Source organism: Dromiciops gliroides, chromosome 1, assembly GCF_019393635.1.
Source record: "Dromiciops gliroides isolate mDroGli1 chromosome 1, mDroGli1.pri, whole genome shotgun sequence".
In the NCBI taxonomy this organism is placed as follows: domain Eukaryota; kingdom Metazoa; phylum Chordata; class Mammalia; order Microbiotheria; family Microbiotheriidae; genus Dromiciops; species Dromiciops gliroides.
In genome coordinates this window covers 696,672,590-696,693,513 of record NC_057861.1, presented here as the reverse complement: position 1 = coordinate 696,693,513, position 20,924 = coordinate 696,672,590, and the positions used below count along the sequence as shown (strand labels likewise).

At 36.6% G+C, this 20,924-nt stretch overlaps 1 protein-coding gene across 1 annotated transcript in view; it reads right to left on the bottom strand.

Annotated features, from left to right (window-relative positions):
* Positions 1–14,323: 14,323 nt before the first annotated feature.
* FAM120A (family with sequence similarity 120A) overlaps positions 14,324–20,924 on the bottom strand; it is a 156,247-nt gene continuing 149,646 nt past the window's right edge. Inside the window, 1 exon segment of the mRNA XM_043984196.1 lies at positions 14,324–16,224. Within this exon segment, the coding sequence (XP_043840131.1) occupies positions 15,913–16,224 (312 nt within the window). The 3' untranslated portion in view covers positions 14,324–15,912.

Below are 20,924 nucleotides of genomic sequence, written 5' to 3'. Positions count from 1 at the left end.
AGCCTTCTTATGCTTTATGCTTACAAAGCATATGATTATATGAGATTATGAACTAAATATTAAACATCAATGCTACCGAATGAGATGTACTTTGTAACTACTTTCACTTCGATAAAATAATTTTAAGTCATAAAATGTTTGAACAATTTAGTCACTGCTGATTCGCCATCAGGTATTGCTTAGAGGCAGCTAGGTGGCACCATAGTGCACAGAGCATTGGGCCTAAAATCAGGAAGATCTGAGTTCAAATATAGCCCCAGACATTCATTACTAGCTGTGTGATGTGGGTGAGACACTTAACCTCTGTCTGACTCAGTTTCCTCAACCATAAAATGGGGATAATATTGGCACCTGCCTTCCATGGTTGTGAGGATCGGATGAGATCGTTATAAAGCATCTCACATAGTGCCATATTAGTAAGTGTGGAATAAATGCTTGCTTCCTTACTTCATTTATTTCTATCTTTTTTTCTCTTTACTTGTTTACAGTTAGTATTTCTTCTGTTTTTTTCTGAATTCTCATTATTTCATAAAATTCTTTCATATTTTTTTCTATACCTCATACTTATTGATCTTAACTGCATTATAACATTCTGCTATATATGGGTATTTAATACATTTAACCATTTCCCTACTATTGTTCTTTGAGCTATATCCCATAAATTTTGGTATATTGTTTCACTATTAATATTTTATTTTAAGTTAATTAATTTATTGTTTCTATGATTACTTCCAGGTTTTTGTAGTTACAAATAATCATACTACTAAAATTACTGAACATTATTTTTCTTAATATAATAATCTCACGGATTATTCCCAACAGTGGAATTATAGGGTCAAAAACGTATGATTCTGGGGGCGGCAGCTAGGTGGTGCAGTAGATAAAGCACCAGCCCTGGAGTCAGGAGAACCTGAGTTCAAATCTGATCTCAGGCACTTGACACTTAACTAGCTGTGTGACCCTGGGCAAGTCACTTAACCCTCATTGCCCCACCCAAAAAAGAAAAGAAAAGAAAAAGAAAATGGTTTAAAAAGTATGATTTTTTTTTAAAAGTATGATTTTTAAAAATTGTTTTACTATGTACAGTCAGATTGCTTTCCAAATAAGTTTGCAGTTATACCAGCAATGGATGAGTACATCTCACAATCTTGCCAATTTTGTTTTCATTACTTTTAGTTATTTTTGCTGATTTGGAGGCTGTGAGGTGATTTACTTCAGTCTTCTTTTATTTGGTAACATTATTAGTGAGGTTTAATATTTTTCAATTAATTTTAATAACTTGTGTTTTCTCTTTTGTAATTGTTCATATTCTTGACTATTTAATCTTTAATTCCTGGGAATTACCCTTTTTAAATTTGTAATTTAAAATTTTAATTACCCTAAATTTTAAAAAATTTTTACACTTAACAAACACCAAAAGGAAAAAAAATCCCATATACACAGAACAGAAAAAAAGACGACTATATGAATCTCAGTTACATATAGCTTGCTTTTTAAAAGGTATATATATTTTTAAAATGTTACTTTTAAAACTATCCTACTAGTCTGTCTTTTCTACTGAACTTCTTTTCTCTTCTGTGAATTTTCCTTTAAATGCTTCAATAATTCTCTTTATTTTTTCTCTTTGACATTTTTCACTCTCCTGACTCCCCTGATTCTACTCTATAATTTATTTATTATTTATTTATTATTATTATTTTTTTGTGAGGCAATTGGGGTTAAGTGACTTGCCTAGGGTCACACAGCTAGTAAGTGTTAAGTGTCTGAGGTTGGATTTGAACTCAGGTCCTCCTGAGTTCAGGGCCAGTGCTCTATCCACTGTGCCACCTAGCTGCCCCTCTACTCTATAATTTAAAGAAAGAAATAAAAGCTTTGTAACAAATATGTATGTATAAAATACCAATCTGCATACTGTCCATGTCTGAAAATTTATGCATCTGTGACCCACCTACAAATAGAAAGGTGCTAAAATGTGTAGACCAGAAAAAAGAAAAAAACCCTGACTAATGCAGGAATTTGTTTTGCTCAACTATACATATTTGTAACAGGTTTTGTTTTTCTTGCTTTCTCAATGGGTGGAAAGGAGGAGCTGCGAGGGAGAGAATTCAGAACTGAAAATAAAATACAATTGAATTAAAAAAAAAGAAAATGCTTGTGCCCTTCTGCATTTTAGTCTATCCTCTCTCTCAGAAGGTGAGTAGCTTGCTTCATCATTGGTACTAGGGTTATGGTTGGCCATTTCATTGATCAGAGTTCTTCTGTATAGTTTAGTTGTTTTTCTTTATAATGCTATTATTGTATAAACTGTTCTCCTAATTCTACTCACTTTGATTAGCATCAGTTTATATGTCTTCCAAGGTTTCTCTAAAATTATTCCTTTGTCATTTTTTATGATGCAACAATATTCCATTATACTCATATCAAACAATTTATTCAGTTTGATGGACTTCTCTTTTGTTTCCATTTCTTTTTCTTTTTTTGCAGGGCAATGAGGGGTTAAGTGACTTGCCCAGGGTCACACAGCTAGTAAGTGTCAAATGTCTGAGGCTGGATTTGAACTTAGGACCTCCTGAATCCAGGGCTGGTGCTTTATCCATTGCTGCCCCTTCCATTTCTTTACTATAAAAAAAGAGCTTCTAACTGTCATTTAAATTACACATGATAGTATTCCATTACATTTCTATACCATTTTAGCCATTCCCTAATCGATGGACTTCCTGTTACTTTTTAATTTTTTGCCACAACAAAAGAGTCGTTACAAACATCCCCCCTCCCAAAGCCAGCTAGCAATCTGATATAGGTTATACATTACAATAATGTTACACATATTTTCACATTAGTAATGTTGTAAGAGATTAGAACAAAACAGAAAAATGCAAGAAAGAATAAACAACAATAACAAAAAAGCAACAACAAAAGTGAAAATAGTATGCTTTAATCTGCATTCAGACTCCATAGTTCTTTTTCTGAGTGTGGAGAGCATTTTCCACCATAAGTCTTTTGGCATTGTCTTGAATTATTGTATTGCTGAGAAGATGATCATCACACAATGTTGTTGATATTGTGTATAATATTCTCTTGGTTCTGCTCATTTCACTCAGCATCAATTCATGTAAGTCTTTCCAGATTTTTCTGAAATCCATCTGCTTATCATTTCTTACAGCATAAGAGCATTCCATTACATTCATATACTACAACTTGTTTAGCCATTCCCCAACTGATGGGCATCCCCTCAATCCTACTTGTCTTTTAAGAAGCCACCTCCTGGGGTAGCTAGGTGGCTCAGTGGATGGAGCACTGGCCCTGGAGTCAGGAGTACCTGGGTTCAAATCCGGCCTCAGACACTTGACACTTACTAGCTGTGTGACCCTGGGCAAGTCACTTAACCCCAATTGCCTCACTAAAAAAAAAAAAAAAGCCACCTCCTCCACAAAATTTTTTCTAGTCAGAAAGGCTCTACCATCCCCTGAGCTTCTAAGGCACTTGACCCCTTATGGCATTAATGACATACTGCCTGGGGGAGGGTAGAGTCAGAAGCAAAACACTTTTGAGAAGAGACAGGGTGAAAGGTGAGAGAGAACAGAATAGATGGCGGCGTGAATAGGATGGAAAGAAATACAATTAGCAATAGTAACTATGAAAGAAAATTTGAAGCAAGTTTCTCTGATCAAGAAAGGCCTTATTTCCAAAACAGATAGAGAACTGAGTCAAATTTATATAAAAAAAATAAGAGCCATTCCCCAAATTTATAAATGATAAAAAAATATGAAGCTTTCAGATGAAGTAATCAAAGCTATCTAAGGCCATATAAAAAAAATGCTTTCACTCACTTTTTTTTTTTAGGGGGAGGGCCAGGGGCAATGAGGGTTAAGTGACTTGCCCAGAGTCACACAGCTAGTAAGTGTCAAGTGTCTGAGGCCAGATTTGAAATCAGGTCCTCTTGAATTCAGGGCTGGTGCCCTACCTACTGCACCACCCAACTGCCCCTAAAAGGTCTTAACAAGGAGATGTCTTATTAGGAGAAGTAAGCCAGTCATGTGGTATGAATAAGCAATAACTAGTTGACAACCCTTTTGCTCCATTATTACCTCCACACAATGTCAAGACATCTAGAACAAGGGTCTTTGCACATTGTCTTGACCATTTGTGGCAGATTCATGGGAATATATGGACTAGAGCCTCATAGGATGAGAAGTTCTGGGTAGATTTTTGAGCACCACTGGAGAAGGTACTCATGTCAATGAGATCACAGATCCTTTTAAGTATCTAGGTAAAAAGTATTGTAGGAAATACAAATACAAAAATGAATTCCTATCCCTTCCCACAAAAGCTATATAGTTTAGTGGAGATAAAACATTAACAATGAAGTGTGCCATCAGGCAATTCTGGGGTACTGCCTCATACCTATTAGATTGGCTAATAGGCCAGAAGAGGAAAATGACAAATATTAGAGGGGATGTGGGGAAAATGAGACATTAATTCATTGTTGGTGGAATTGTAAATGGATTCAACCATTCTGTAGAGCAATTTGGAATTATGCTCTAAAGGGCTATAAAACAATGCATACTCTTTGACCTAGCAATACCACTACTAGGTCTACATCCAAAGGAAAAAAATCTATATGTACAAAAATATTTATAGCAGCTCTTTTCTGATAGCAAGGAATTGGAAATAAAGGGGATGTCCATCAATTGAGGAATGGCTGAAAAAATTGTGGTATGTGATTATGATGGACTACGATTGTGCTTTAAGAAATGAAGAGCAGGGGGCAGCTAGGTGGTACAGTGGATAGAGCACCGGCCCTGGAGTCAGGAGTACCTGAGTTCAAATCCGGCCTCAGACACTTGACACTTACTAGCTGTGTGACCCTGGGCAAGTCACTTAACCCCCACTGCCTCACTAGAAAAAAAAAAAAGAAAAAGAAATGAAGAGCAGGATACTCTCCAAAAATACCTGGACTTACATGAGCTTATGCAAAGTGCAATGTATTGTAAAGAAAGTAACAGCAATATTTTAAGATGATCAGCTGTGAATGACTTAGCTATTTTCAGCAGTACAATGATACAAGAGAATTCTGAAGGCCATATAATAGAAAATGCTATTCATCCCCAGAGAAATAACTGATGATACAAATTGAAGCATCATTTTTTTTACTTCATTTTTCTTGATTTATTTTTGTCTGTTTTCTTTCACCTGACTAATATGGATATGTTTTGCATGGAATTTCTTGCTTTCTCAATGTGGAGTGTAGAGAGGGAGGGAGGGAGAAAATTTGGAATTCAAAGTTTTAAAAACAAATATCAAAAATTGTTTCTATCCTGGGCAAGTCACTTAACCCCATTGCCCCGCAAAAAAAAAAAAAATTGTTTCTACATGTAATTGGGGAAAAAGAAAATACTAAATAATTTTAAAGAACACCATAAAAGTTATTCATTTGTTCAGCAAGTATTCAAGCATCAATTGTGTGTAGTATGTTTTTAAAAATAAAATAAAAATCAGTATTCTTAATTATTTAGCAATTTAAGCCTTATAAAATATATAGATAACTTGTTTCTTACATTATTTTAATTATTCCAAGTATACCCCCCACTTCCTCCTCCCAGAGAGCTATCCCATATAACAAATTGTACATATTTAGCGAGGGGAAAAAAATCTTAACAAATCAAGACATTGAAAAACTCCAAAAATCTATGCAATGTGTAACACCTATGGATCTCCCACCTCCATGAAGGTGGAGTAGGGTTGGAAGTACCCTTTCATATAACTTCATCTGAGTCTTGCTTGATCCTCTTGGCTCTGCTTCATTCTGAATCAGTTCATAAACATCGTTTCATGCTTTTCTGTATTTGTCACACATATGTCTTTTTTCCCCTTTTTTAATTGTAAATTTTTAAAATTTTTTTGGTGGGGCAATGAGGGTTTAGTGACTTGCCCAGGGTCACACAACTAGTAAGTGTCAAATGTCTGAGGCCAAATTTGAACTCAGGTCCTTCTGAATCCAGGGTCAGTGCTTTATCCACTGCACCATCTAGTTGAACCCCCCCCTTTTTTCCTTTTTAATTAAAAAACATTTTTATTCATAGTTTGGGGTCCCAATTTTTATCCCTCTTTCCCTCCCTCCCCTCCCTACCTTCCTGAGGTGGCAAATAATCAGATATGGTTTATACATGTATGATAATGTAAAACATTACCATATTTGCCATTTTATACAAGAAAACTTGATTAAAAGGAAAAAAAATAAAAGAAAGTGAAAAATAGCATGCTTCAGTCTATTCCATCAATAGCAGTTCTTTCTTTGGAGGTGGATAGTATGTTTCATCAATAGTCCTTTGGGATTGTCTTGAATCATTGTATTGCTGAGAATAGTTAAGCCATCACAGTTCTTCATCAAACAATATTGCTGTCTCTGTGCACAATGTTCTCCTGGTTCTGCTCATTTCACTATACGTCATTTCATACATGTCTTTCCAGGACTTTCTGAAGTCATCCTGCTTGTCATTTCTTATAACACATTAACATTCTATCACCATCATATACCACACTTTGTTTAGCCATTCCCCAACTGATGGGCATTCCTTTGATTTCCAATTCTTAGCCACCACAAGAAGAGCTGCTGTAAATATTTTTGTACAAATAGGTCTTTTTCTCTTTTTGGGGAGGTCTTTGGGATAAAACCTAGCAGTGGTATTGCTGGATCAAAGGGTAGCCCTTTGGGCATAGTTCCAAACTACTCTCCAGAATGGTTGGATCTTTTCACAACTCCACCAACAGTCTTCTCCAACATCCAATGTTTCCCCATTCCCCCCCTTTCTTTAATATTTGCCACTGGTAGGTGCGAAGTGTCACACATCTTTCTTTCTTTCTTTTGGCAATTGGGGTTAAGTGACTTGCCCAGGGTCACACAGCTAGTGTCAAGTGTCTGAGGCTGGATTCGAATGCAGGTCCTCCTGAATCCAGGGCACACATATTTCTTACAGCACAGTAATATTCCATTACATTCGTAGCACAATTGGCTTAGCATTCCCAATTGATGGGTATCTACTTTGTTTCCAATTCTTTGCTATCACAAAAAGTGCTGCTATAAATATTTTTGTGGATATAGGGACTTTCTTCTTATAGATGGCTTCTTTTATTGGGGTGTATATGCCCAAGAATGGAATCTCTCATTAAAAGGGCAAGAATATTTTAGTCACTTTATTTGGATTAATTCCAAATTGCTTTCCAAAATGGTTTGTACCATTTTCACAGTTCCACTGACCTTACTCATCATTTCCCAATTCTTCCAACACTGAGTATTGCGATTGGGGGAAAAAGGGAGTAGGGGGGAGCAGGGTCATTTTTTTACAATTTACAGGGTGTGAGGTAAAAACTCAGGCTTGTTTTGATTTGCATTTCTCTTATCCATTAGTGATTTGTAGCTTTCTGTCACAAGGTTGTGAATACTTTGCAATTGTTCATATCATTTGACCAATTATATAGCGAGAAATGACTGTCCTATATACGTACATACATACACATATATTGTTTGTTTGCTTTTTGTTTTTGTTTTTTTAGTGAGGCAGTTGGGGTTAAGTGACTTGCCCAGGGTCACAGAGCTAGTAAGTGTTAAGTGTCTGAGGCCGGATTTGAACTCAGGTACTCCTGATTCCCGGGCCGGTGCTCTATCCACTGCGCCACCTAGCTGCCCCACATATATTGTTTATATATCTTAGCTCCAAACCCTTATTAGAGGAATTTGATACAAAATTTTATTCCCATTCAATCAATTCCCTGCTTATCCTTGGTGTGTTAATTTTGTCTGTGTAGAAGATTTCAATTTCATGTAATCAAAGTTATCTATTTTATCTGTTGTAATTGCCTCTATATCTTGTTTGGTTAGGCTTATATTTCTTACACATAGCTATGAGAAGTACATGATATTTAATACTTAAGGCTGCATATCCATTTAGAATGTATTGTAGAATGTGTTATACGGTGGTGGTATTGAGTTGTTTCAGTTATGTCTGACTCTGTGACTCCATTTGGGTTGTTTTTTTGTTTTGTTTTGTTTTTGGCAAAGATACTGAAGTGATTTCCCATTTCCTTTTTCAGCTCCTTTTACAGATGAGAAACTGAGGCAAACAGGATTAAGTGACTTGACCAGGGTCACACAGCTATTAAAAGTGTCTGAGGCTGGATTTGAATTCAAGAAAACAAATCTTTCCAATTGCAAGCCTGGCACTTTGTCCATTGTGCCACCTAACTACCCAGTATAAGGTGTTGACTTTAGCCTAATTTCTGCCAGGCTGTTTTTCAGTTTTCTTAGCAGTATTTATCAGATAAGGAGTTTTTACCCAGGTGATTTATCAAAGACTGGGTTATTGAGTTCTGTTGTTTCTGATTCTAAATTGACTAGTCTGTTTCAATGAGCTATGGTTTCTTTTTGTTTTTTTGCAGAGCTATGGGGGTTAAGTGATTTGCCCAGGGTCACACAACTAGTAAGTGTCAACTATCTGAGGCCGGATTTGAACTCAGGTACTCCTGAATCCAGGGCCGGTGCTTTATCCACTGTGCCACCTAGCTGCCCAAGCTATATGTTTTAAAACAAATAAGTTTTAATGACTGTTGCTTTATGATATGGTTCAAGGTCAAGAAGTACTATTCCCTATTCATCATTTTCCTTATATTCTTTTCTTTTTCCAAATGAATTATTCTTTTACCAAGTTCTATAAAGTATGCCCTTGGTAATTTGATTGGTATGGCATTAAAAGTTTAAATTAATTTTGGTAGTAATGTAATTTTTATTATATTGGCAATGGTCTAGCCACAAACATTGAATATTCCTCCAACTATTTAAGGTGTTCTTTATTTCTTTAAGGAGTACTTTGTAATCGAATCTAAATGAGTCTTTTGTGTGCTTTGGTAGGTTAAATCCCAAATATTTTATGCATTTTGTAGTTACTTGGAATGTAGTTTGCAATGTAGCTATTTGCCCCTCAGAATTGTTTCAGTTCCCATCTAGAAATTTTGGTATGTTGTTTCATCATTATCATATGATGAACTTTTATATAGTTATTGTTTTATGACTCATTCATTATTTAAGATTTCATTGTTAAGTCTCCATTTTCTTTATCTCTTTCTTTGTGGTTTCTGAACCAATTTTGATTTTTATTTTGTTATGGCCTATAAAGGATGTATTAACTATTTCTGTCCTTTTACATTTTAATGTTGGCAATATCTTTGTCCCTTAGTACATGGTCAATAAAAATAAAGTTCCATGTGATTCTGAGAAATATATGTATTCTTTTGCTCTCCCATTTAGAATATTCCATAGTCTTTTAACTTGTTTCTTTAACAATTTGTTCAGTTCAACATTTTCATTATTAACATTGTTAGATTTATCCAAAACTGAGAGTGGGATATTGAAGTCTCTTGTCATTGTTGTTCTATTGTCTTCTTATAGTTCAAATAATATTTCCTTTATGAAGTTGGACGCTGAGGCATATGAAGCATGTAAGTTTAATAATGACATTGGTTTTTTGTTTATAGTTCCTTTCAGCATAATGTAGTTTCCTTACTTGTTCCTTTTAATTTTTGAAGTTTGTTTTTGCTTTGTCAGATAGAATCATTCTATTGCAAGTCCTGCTTTTTTTGGATTCATTTGATGTATAAGAATATTTTTCCACTCCAGTTTTATTTTGTGAATCTGTTTTTTTAAATGTGTTTCTTATGAGCAAAAGATTGTAGGGTTTTGTTTTCTTATCCAATCTGTGACTTTTTCATTTTATTGTATTGTTTAATCCATTCAGATTTGAAGTTATGTTAGATTTATATTTTCCTCCATCTGTCTCTAAAATTTTTTCACCCAAGTTATGACTCCCCCCCCCCACATGCTGTTAGTACAGTGCCTATGCTCCTTTCTATACTTTAATCCTTTTTAAAAATGTTGCTGGCTCTCTTCCCCTCACCCCTGATCCCATCTTCTCATTTATTGACCCTTTTGCTCTGGAGTTTTGCTTATTCCTTTTTCTCTTTTGTTTTTTATCTGGTTACATAATCTCCCTCTCCCCCTTTCCCTTCTCTTAGCCAAACAGATTCCCCCTTTTCTCCTCTCCTAAAAGTAGCTTTATTCGTTAGATTTTAAACTTCGTTTTTGCACCCCTTTTCACAAAGGATTTCTCTTACTCTTCATTATCCATCCTCTCTGCCTATTCTACTCCCTTATCCTCTGGTTTGTGACCCCAATAAATATCCAATCTCTCTAATTTCTATTCCTCATGCAAAACTTCTAAGCTATCTATTCTAGACTACTCTCTAGGCAAGGTAAAAGAGGAATCCATGAGGAGTCCCTCCCTTTTCATTGTGCCTCATGGAACAATGCCAATTTTTGCAGATGTCAGAGAGCAATGCCCTGGATAGCTCTCCACTTCCTTGATTATGAAGCCCACCACTGTTATATACACACCCCGAATTACTCCCCCCTCCCCCATGTCTCAAAATCTCCCTGGGCCCATGTTCTCCCATTCCCCAGTGTGCCTTGGTTAGCCCCAGAAGTTCCACCCCCTCCCAAGGTATGATAAATGGACTTCATACGTACCAATCCCCCAAACTATACCTAGGGCAAGGTTCCCATCTCCCTTCATATAACATCTCTTCACTCATTGGAACATTAGTGGAACCTCCTCCCACCAAAGTAAGCCCTCTTTCCTGTCTCCCCCTTTTCAGCCTTGCCTCCATTCCTCACCCACTTTCCTGCAGGTTCTGAGACTATAGGGGTCACTTGTCCCTTAGTGCTAGCCTTTGTTTGACCTAGGCACATCACACATTCCTCTCTTTCTTCCTGCTCCCTCTTTCCCCATACCTTCCATGTTGTATTATGGTCCCACAAAAACAAACAAACAAAAAAAACCCCTTGATTCACCAGGTTCTGTCCATGATGTCACAGGCCCACCTCTTCACTGTGACTTCCTCTGGCCTCTCACCTTCCCTTGTCTTGTGTACATTTAGAAAGAAGTCTCTAACTAGTCTGTTAATCACTGTTGCCGTCCCAGTCCTTGGAAGCTATATTTATTCATTCCTCCTAAACTTCTGTTGTCTGGGGTATTTGAGAAGCAAAAAAATCAGCAGTTGTTTTTCTAAAAATGTTTCAAATACATTTGTTATTGAACATCTTCCTCCATTTATAGTGAAGCTCAGACTTTACAGGGTAAGTCACTCTGAGCTGCATCTTGAGTTCCAGTACTCTCAGAACACACCTCTGCATTTTCTGGTGGGTGCAAAATATAGTCTTATGTTATTCAGATTTCCTTTCTTTTATATTTCAAAGTCTTTCTCCTGATCGCTTGAGCAACTTTTTGCTTCTGAATTGGTTAAATTTGAAGTTTCTACTGTTGCATTTTTTTCCCCAGAGGTGACCTGGGAATTTTTGCAAATGCTATTTAATTTCACGTTTTTTGTCTTATGTCCTTCTGATTGTCTCTACACATCTATATTCTTTCTTTTTTTTTCATTCATTTTTGCAGGGTCACACAGCTAGTAAGTGCCAGGTGTCTAAGGCTGAATTTGAACTCAGGTCCTCCTGAATCTAGGGTTGGTGCTTTATCCACTGTGCCACTTAGCTGCCTCTCTATACATCTGTAGAAATGGCCCCTGTTGGATGCTGAAGAGTGTTATCTAGGCTGGCCCCCACCCCCACCCCCCAACTCAGTTTTCTGTCCTGCAGTGTTGTTTCTCAGTGTCTTGGCCAGTAGCAGCCGAAGCAGCAGCAGCAGCAGCAGCAGCAAACCAGAGCTCTGCAGTGCAGAAGCTGAAGGGTTGTTTACTCTGGCAACAGCAGTTCTTTTACAACACTGGTACTAAGGAGTTCTCTGCTGAAATACTGGATATCGTGGCCCCCAACACACATTTGCTTTTGTGGAACAAATGTCCCCAGCCTGGAATTGGATTCTTTATAGCACTGGAAAAATGGGAGGGGGAAGCAGAGCAATGCACTGGGTTTTGTGAAAAGACTGCATCAAGTCTTTGGATCTACTAGAGTAGCTACACAGCAAGTGGCATGGGAGGTGTGTGGGGGGGTAGTCCTGAGTGAGCTCAGTGCATCACTTCATTTTTTAAAAAAACCTTTGGGATTCTGGGTGTCTCAGATCACAGAGACAGCAGAAGTTGCTTTATCTTTGGTGCATAATTCCTGCTTTGGAGAGGCCTGAGAGGTCATGGGGATCAGAGAAAACATCTAGTATTCTATATCTTGTTGCCCATATGATCTCAAAGTCACTATATGAGTTTTTATTCCAGTATGTGAGCTAGTTGGGGCTCCAATTAACTGAATGTTTACGATGGACCATCTACGCTGGCAGTGGATAGAGCACTGGAACTGGAATTAGAAAGACTAGAATTCAAATCTGGCCTCAGAAACAGACTTCCTACTGTGTGACCCTGGGCAAGTCATTTAAGCTGTCTGCCTCACTTTTCTCATCTATAAAATGAGGATGATAAGAACATTTGTTGAGCAGAGTGGACAACCCTGTAGCTGCCACACTACAGAGTTCTGGTTTGCTGCTGCTGCTACTGGCCAAGGTGGTATAGTGCACAGAGCACCAGGCCTGGAGTCAGGAAGACTCATTTTCCTGAGTTCAAATCTGGCCTCAGACACTAACTAGTTGTGTGACCCCGGGCAAGTCACTTCACCCTGTTTGCCCCAGGTTCCTCAAGAAGGAAAGGGCAAACTACTCCAGTATCTCTGCCAAGAAAACCCCCCAAAGGGGTCACAAAGTCAGACATGACTGAACAACAAGAAACTGCACCTGCCTCCCAGGGTTGCTGTGAAGATGAGATCTTTGTAAAGTATTTAGCACAGTACACAGACAAGTAGGAATGTGTTGCAAATTCCTTGTGATTAGGGATTGTTTCATTATTTTTATTTACATACACCATGCCTAGCACAGTGCCTGACACATCATAGGTGCTAAGTCAATGCTTGATTAATGTTTAAATATTATATGAAAGTAACTTATAAACCTTAATTTGCTATGTGAATGCTATTATGATGAAGTGACCATAGTGGCAATTCTTTCTTTGAGCATTCTAAGGCTAAATCTACTACTCGTAGTTAGAAATTAAATCTTCTCTCTTGGCATTCTATATTTTTTACTTTAAATAAATTTTTTGATCTTTTATTTTTCTATCACTCAAATTTCTCTCTGTACCTCCCTCCCCAAGTCATCTCATATAACAAATAATTTAAGAGAAAGAAAATCAGTAAAACCAATCCATAAATTGAAAAAAATATGAGTAGTAAATGTAAAAAAAAAAAAAAAACCCCAAACATAGAAATCCCACCTCTTCAAAAAAGTAGGTGGGATAGTATCTTTTCATAAATCTTCTTGGCAATAGTCTATGTTTCTTTCTTGACCTCAAATTTAAGGGAAACTCTTCCCTTTTCTAGGATATGAATTCATTGTGTAAGGAGGTATGAGTTAGAATATTACCTCTGCATGGCAACTATGCATCTTATTGTCTTATTAAATACTGTGAGGGAACTAAGTGGTTAAATCACTTGTTCTGGGATATTCACTATGTCCTAGAGGTGGGACCTAGGGTCATTCTGTCTCTGAGAATGGCCTTCTTCATCTATTTCATCAATGCTGCCTCTCCCCCAAGTTCTGGCTACAAGAAGTAGCAATGATGAGAGAATCAAAGCCCTAGGAGAAAGGAATGTGGTTTCTCATACTATATATATATGTATTTATGGATTAACACTAACTGAAATCTCATTAAAAAAGCACCATACTGATCTGATTACATCTAATTCAATTCACATCCAGTGTACACAATGATATATGGTGCATCTTTAAATGTAATGAAGTATGCAAACTATGCATAAGACTTAATCCCTAGATCCTGGAGTAAATAATGTCTTGAACTGTACAAAGAAGCAGTCTTCAGTACTACTGGAAATTAAAATCTGGTATAGTAACAATCACACAATTCACATTTGGGGACTAAAATAACTTCTGTTCATTTCCCAATGTGTTCATCCTTTCATTCCTAAGTCCAGTTTACAAGATGGCACATGTAATTCTGGTCCTCCTCTTCCATTTAGTTTAGCAATAAAATGCTCAATAGCCAGTTACATCTGTATACTTCTTTATTAGCTGCCACATGGTTAATGATCCCTTATCTAGGCTTTTAAGTCCTGAATTGTTATTAAATATCTAAAAGGAAAATATTCACTTTACCAAAGCTCTTAAATAAGTAGTAAAATCTGTGTCATTAACTTTGCTGAAATGTGTGTAAATACCTGGCTGGTACTCTTTAAAAATTGGATTAAAAAGGCATACTATAGTTTATACTAAAAGAATAAAGATTTTTATTAAGCATTGTAAGTTGCATTCAATAGCCTTCAAATACACCACACCACAATCCATCTACAGTCAATCAAACCCAACAGTAGTTCATTCTTGCACAATCCATGAGTTAGGGCAGAACTCCCTTCAACTTACATTAAGATACCTACTTAGCTCTTGCGGGCAGGGAATGGGGAATTACACCTCATTTCTGATCACTAATGTGTGATGAAGAGCATCAGGAGAATTATATGAAAACGAATATAAAGAAATGATTCTGATTTCGAAGTACATTAAGTTTGGAAACACTAACAAAAACATCAAAATGATACAGGTATATTTGCTTATACTAAATTCTTGATGGGAAAGTTCTCAAGAACAAGCAATTTGTTTCCTGCTACAGAAGGGGGGTAGTTTTTGAAGATCAAAGCTTTTTTTTTTGTTTTTCACAGAATTTCATATTTGCTAATATGAAGGCATAAAACAGCAACAGAGAACAATAATGCATACAGCAATGAGTACACCAGGGTAACGTTGATATTCAAAACGGCTAGATAATTTTTTTAAGTTTTAGAATAAATGCAACAGAGGTCAATAATCACAAAATTTTAAGGTTAGAGCAAGATCAGTCAATGACTAAACATAGTTAACATCTTTTATAGGACTATTACTGATTATTAGCTTTTTTGTTTTGCAAATGGGCACAGTACTTGTAAGAATGGAAGAAAGGACAATAACATGCATAATATTAACTACACACTTTAAAAATTATGAACCATGCAGAAGTTTAGCTCAAATAGTAGTACTAATGGTCTACGTCCGATTCAAAACCACATAGTTCATTGATCACGGATGCATGGTATTAGTCACAAAAAGTTTCAGAACACATTGTGTTGATTTTGAAAGGTCATTTGCATCTTCTATGATTTCAAGTTTATCTCCATTGAACTTGCTTGTAAAGTATGTATGACGTACTGTAGAGTGAAAATCAGCAGAACTGCAAGATTACTCTAGAATTTTTAGTTTCGATAGTTGCACATTTTTAACACAAAAGAACCACATCAACAGTGATGAAATTTTAAGTAAGAAAGAAAAACTGTGGTTGTGCCTTATTTTTTTCATAATCATGAAATCAAAGCCTTAAAGAAAGCTTTTATTGTGACACAGTAATGCAAAATCAAATATAATGGCATACATATGGTGCCAAATACTAAAAATTATATTTTAAGCTATATATACTTAAAGACTGCCAAAATTTGTTTTCTTTATATTTCAAGAAACAAAACTACAAGCTTTTGTCATAACCAGTTTAAACTTTATGTATACTTCATTTTTAAGTGCGGGAGTCAAATGCTCTTCATTTTCTTTCTTTTTTTTGTGTGTTTTATTGTAGCATTTTGACTACAACTGGTTAAAACTAAAAATGTGTTGTTTAAATCTCTGACATCAAAGAGGGATCCGAATTTCCAAAGTCCTCATTTTTCTCTTACGGAAAGGAAAAAATGTACATAACTGTAGGCTCTCTTTCTTTCCAGATATTCCTAATCCTTACCATTCCAACATCCTTCACCCTCTATAAAAAATAAGTTTACTCTTCTTTTTTTAAGACAGCTGCCTCAAGAGTATCATCTTTATGGCAAACACTGTCTGCATTTAGTGCATTTAAGTGAGGATTTGTATTGCACATTTTAGAGTCATTACTCAAGGCACTTTCAGACTGGTTGGAAGCCCTGCCATCTGCTGCATTCCCATTCATCTGGGAAGCTGGTTTCTCCTCATTCACTACTCCATTTTCAGCCAGGGATCCATCTGAAGACACGACTGAGGATTTAGATTCCTCTGATTTTGACTTAAGTTCTTTGGCCACTTCTTCTGCTGAAGCAGCATAAGGAGGTTTACCCTGTTTAACACAAGAGAAAATGAGAAGTAAGACAAGTTCCAGATGTATGCTTGGCGAAGAAGGGACACTAGCTCCTGTCAAATGCTACTTGAACAAACAGATAACAGATTCACCTCCATGTATATGGTAGGTACCCAGTAGTGTTCCAAAAATGCTGTGTCTCACTTGATTTTCCTATCACCTCTGCCTCCTATCACAGTCTCCAGGATGTTTCACTCTCCCTTAGGGTTGCTTTCCAGGGGCCACCAGCTTCGACACCTTCCAGTTTTAAGTTCCCTCTCCTCTTCGCAATCACTTGATGTTGTCAATGGTTGGCAAAAAAGCAATCTCCTCTGAAGGAATTCTGCCATAGTCCTAGATAAACACCTTACTCATAGCAGGCCTCGAAAAGGTTTGTTAAATGAGTGAATAATACATGCCCTGGACACTGAACAAATTTTGGGGTTGTACTGGACGGCAGGTATGAGATAAGTAGAAATGTGTGTGTGCAGAAGTAGTATTGATTTTCCTCCCTTCCCCCAACAACTGGGTTAAAGACAAGATATGTAAATTGAGTAATATTCATCTTGTAAATGAAGAACCATTCCTGTGTGTAATTCCAAAAGTTCATATTAAGTTTTTATGTGAAAAGATATATTAATGCTATACTTGAACCCAAATGTTAAAATAAGAATTTTTACTTTGTGATGGAATCAGAAAGATACTGCAAGAAACTAACATTCAAGAGAACCGCAATGAAGTAAGCAAAAACTGCAACGACAGGTTGCTTGGTTATATTTTTCTAAAACTTAAAATACTTCCAAGATAGTGGTGTGTTGTTTTTTTCCCCCAGGGCAGTGAGGGTTAAGTGACTTGCCCAGGGTCACACAGCTAGTAAGTGTCAAGTGTCTGAGGCTGGATTTGAACTCAGGTCCTCCTGAATCCAGGACTGGTGCTTTATCCACTGCACCACCTAGCTGCCCTGCTTCCAAAATGTTTTAAAAGGATCTCTCTTAAAATGGCACAATTTTGATTCTGTTTATCCCATAAAGACTAAAAACTCCCATTAGATGTGTGTAATCAAGAGTTACCTGGAACTACCTTCTCATTTTTTGAGAGTCAGAAAAAATCACAGTGATAAAACAGGGCAAGACCTCTCTTGGTCCTCCTGGCACAGCTCCTCATGATGCAGAGGTGAAAACCAAGGTTATCAATCACTGGTGAAGGCACAGAGACTGCTTCTACTAGCCTAGGATGTATACTATGACAAACAACAAAGTCTCTTAGAATAGCCTTGTGGATGAGATGGCTGAATGACTGCAATCAGAGAAAAGTCATTAATGGACTAATGTCCAGCTTGGAAAGAACTCTCTATGGAAGTGCTACAGGCACCTATTCTTGGCAAATGACACATTTGAGAGTTGTAACGATTGGAATAACGCCACCTGCTGGATACTTACTGTAGAGGAGTTCTGCCCATGAAGGGAAGGTCTTTGAGGGCAAGACCAGGAGTCAGGAAGTGACGCGGGCTAGTGGGAGGAGGAAGGAAGAGACTGGCGCTCAGTCTCGCTTTTTTTTTTCCTCTGGACTCTGGTGGAGAAGGGAGCTAGAAATGTGCTCTCCCTTTAATAGATAGAAATCTAGGCCTTTTTCTCTCTCTTTACCAAATTCTTATTCTCCTTAATAAATGCTTAAAAGTCTAACTCTTGCTAAAGCTTATAATTTATTGGCGACCACTCATTAGATATTTTAGACAGTTTAGCTAGAATTTTACCCCTTAACAGATGGCGACCACGAAGGGATAAGCTAAACCTCAGTCTTCTGATCTTCTGGTTGGGTAAGAAATTTCCCCTACCCTAACCTAAATCTTAAGTACTGCTGAATTGCCAGGTGTTTTCCCTTTAAATTTTTTCGAATGGACCTTTTAAACTCCCTAATTACCCTATTTTTGATTTTAGTCTGTTTAACCAGACAAATGGGAGATAAGATCATGTTAATGCTTTGAGAGCCAGCAACTTACTCACATAAGGAAATATCTCTCCCTCTCCCAACCATGCTTTTTCAGAGAAACCTGAAGAGATTCCCGCAGCTTTTCCCAGTTCTAACAGTAATTGTTGCTTTAATTTTGCATGCCTGGAGGCAATGACCCACCCTCTTGAAGCTTTTAATTCCCTAGCACCTGGAGGCAAAGTGGGGGAAGAGGAATCCAGGCCTGAGTTCAAAATCAAGTCTGATTCAAATTGCTCTGGTCCCTCCCCTCCTCTCCAGACCCCACCCTCTACTCCTCCTATGGCCAAGCCCATTGCTTCCCCTGCCTGGGAAGTCCAGAGATCTGATGCGCATGCTCAACTTTCTCTAACTACATTTGCAGCTTCAGGCTCAGCCCTTCCCCAGCCTGGCTGTGCTTCTGAAACAACCTTAGAAAACCCTTTAAATTCCAGATATGCTTGTTTTGTTCATAATTTTGCTAACCTGCTTTTGTCTTTAATTAGTAATCTTATAAAGCATTTGTATGGTGAAAAGACTGACAGACAATATAGAGGGGTTAAAGAAGAAAAACTGAAGTTGAATAAGAATGACAATCATCAACATAGTTCAAGACTCTGCTTCTTTTGCCATGGAAGGATATATATTTTACAGAAATGTAGAAGTAAGCAGCAAGGTATTGATATGAGTATTGGGGATTTTAGATATCAGAATCAAAAGTGTTCTAAATTTACTCAGATTATTAATAGTATCAGTTCAGAGGTTACATAGGATTTCTATGCTATTACATATACATTTTGAAATTAATGGTATGGGTTTATTTTCATAGAGATTTTCATGCTTTTGAGATTGTGTCTTATACTTAGTTTCTAAAACAAGGAGAATATTTGTAAAAGCTTTTTATAGTCATGTGATCAAGTTTATATTTTATAATACTCTTATTGATATTAAGTTCATATTCATTTAGATTTCCTTAGTTTGAATTTCACTGTATTTTATTGTTCCATGTGTATTTTCTTCTATTCATTTGTCTATCTAATTTTGAAACATTGCAAGATGGTTTTGATTTTATTATACAATGTTAATTCTAGGAGTATTGTGCTCCCATATTCTGAGTTGTTTGTTTTTGTTATTTTTTTTTCCTCAACTGATTATTTGATCAAACTCTTTAAAGCATTTCCCTGGCAAATTGGTTGCCATGGCAAGTGTAAATTGATTCTAGAAGTATTATTTTTGATAAGCATATTCCCCCCCCCCAAAAAAAGAGGGGAACATTTGTAAAAGTTCTTTGAGATTCTGTTGTGCTTTAACTTGTATTTAAATATGTTCTGATTTTTCACAAAAGTAATTATATACTAAGTAAAAAAACAGGGGTATTATTTGAAATTGTTACGTAATTATATATTGTGTTCTGAGTCAAGATGTATTCACATTTTTTGCAATCATTTATTATCCTCAATTTTTAAATCCATATGAGACTTGGAATTATGGGAACTTATCATTTAAGACATTAATTGCCTTTATTCTGAGTTATCAGATGCCAGTTGGCCAAGATGCCATCCAATCACAAGAGGAATACATGCAAGAGCAGACATTGAACTGTCACATGAGGGGAGACATGCATGAAGTCAAGGTACGGCCAAGGGAACGGCTTTTGACAAATGTTGAGGTTGGATTCTCTTGGTTTAATATTTTATTTTATTTTTCCCCACAATATATTGTACAGATGGCTGGAAGTATTGATCCCACCCATCTCACTTCTACACCTGGCTTCTATGCTCCCTCCTATATGCCTGATGCCATGGACATCTCAATCCCATGCATCTGATTAAGCCTGACTCAGTTTCTTCCAATATGTTCGGTGGCATGGACATATATTCCATCCACCTATTTTAAGCCTGGCATACTGTATGGGCAGTACATATTGCTCAAGTGTGGGAATGCTCATATCCCATCATTTCTCTGTTCTTTTATGGTAACCCCCATAATTATCTCAGGTGTCATGATAAATACAGTGTTGAATTTGGCCTTGACACCTGTTACCAATTATATTAGATTTTTTAATTTCTCATAATGGCATGAGGATAATTAGGCAGATGATGCAAAAAGTGATGAAACAAAGATAAAAAATTATTTTTAATAATTAATATCGCAGCAATTGTCTTCTCAATTACCCTCCATAAGGGGGGGACTATAGTAATATTATAATTTTAAAGAATGGTTCAATTTTTGTTTTATTATATGTTTCATGTGTAACAACTAAGATTCTGAATTCCCTTAGACATGTTTTTGAGAACTTTCATTGTTTGATTTGATTATTGACAAAGCTATTTTAAAGTTGTGTTAAGCTCAATTTTGTAGGAAATTTTCCTGGCTGATTACCAGCATCCACACATCAACCCCTGAAAAGACTTCCATTCCACGACTACACCTAGAGGACATCTGAGAAAAGACTTTCAGAGACTTTAAATGAACAGTTTTGATTTGTTGTTTTTGTTGTTTTTTTTCTCTTTCTGTTATAATATACACCATCTGTAACATGTATTCTCTGCAGAGGCCCTCCCTTTGCAAGACTAATGTCAAAGCGTCGGTTCATGAGGACAAAAAAAAAAATCGCCCCTCTGGACAAAACTTTCCTCTCTTCCTTTTCTATATTGTTGTTCACATATTATTAGTTAGCAATAGTTATTATATTCTTTTTACTGTTCCGTCAAGGAAATATTTTGTTTCTTGAG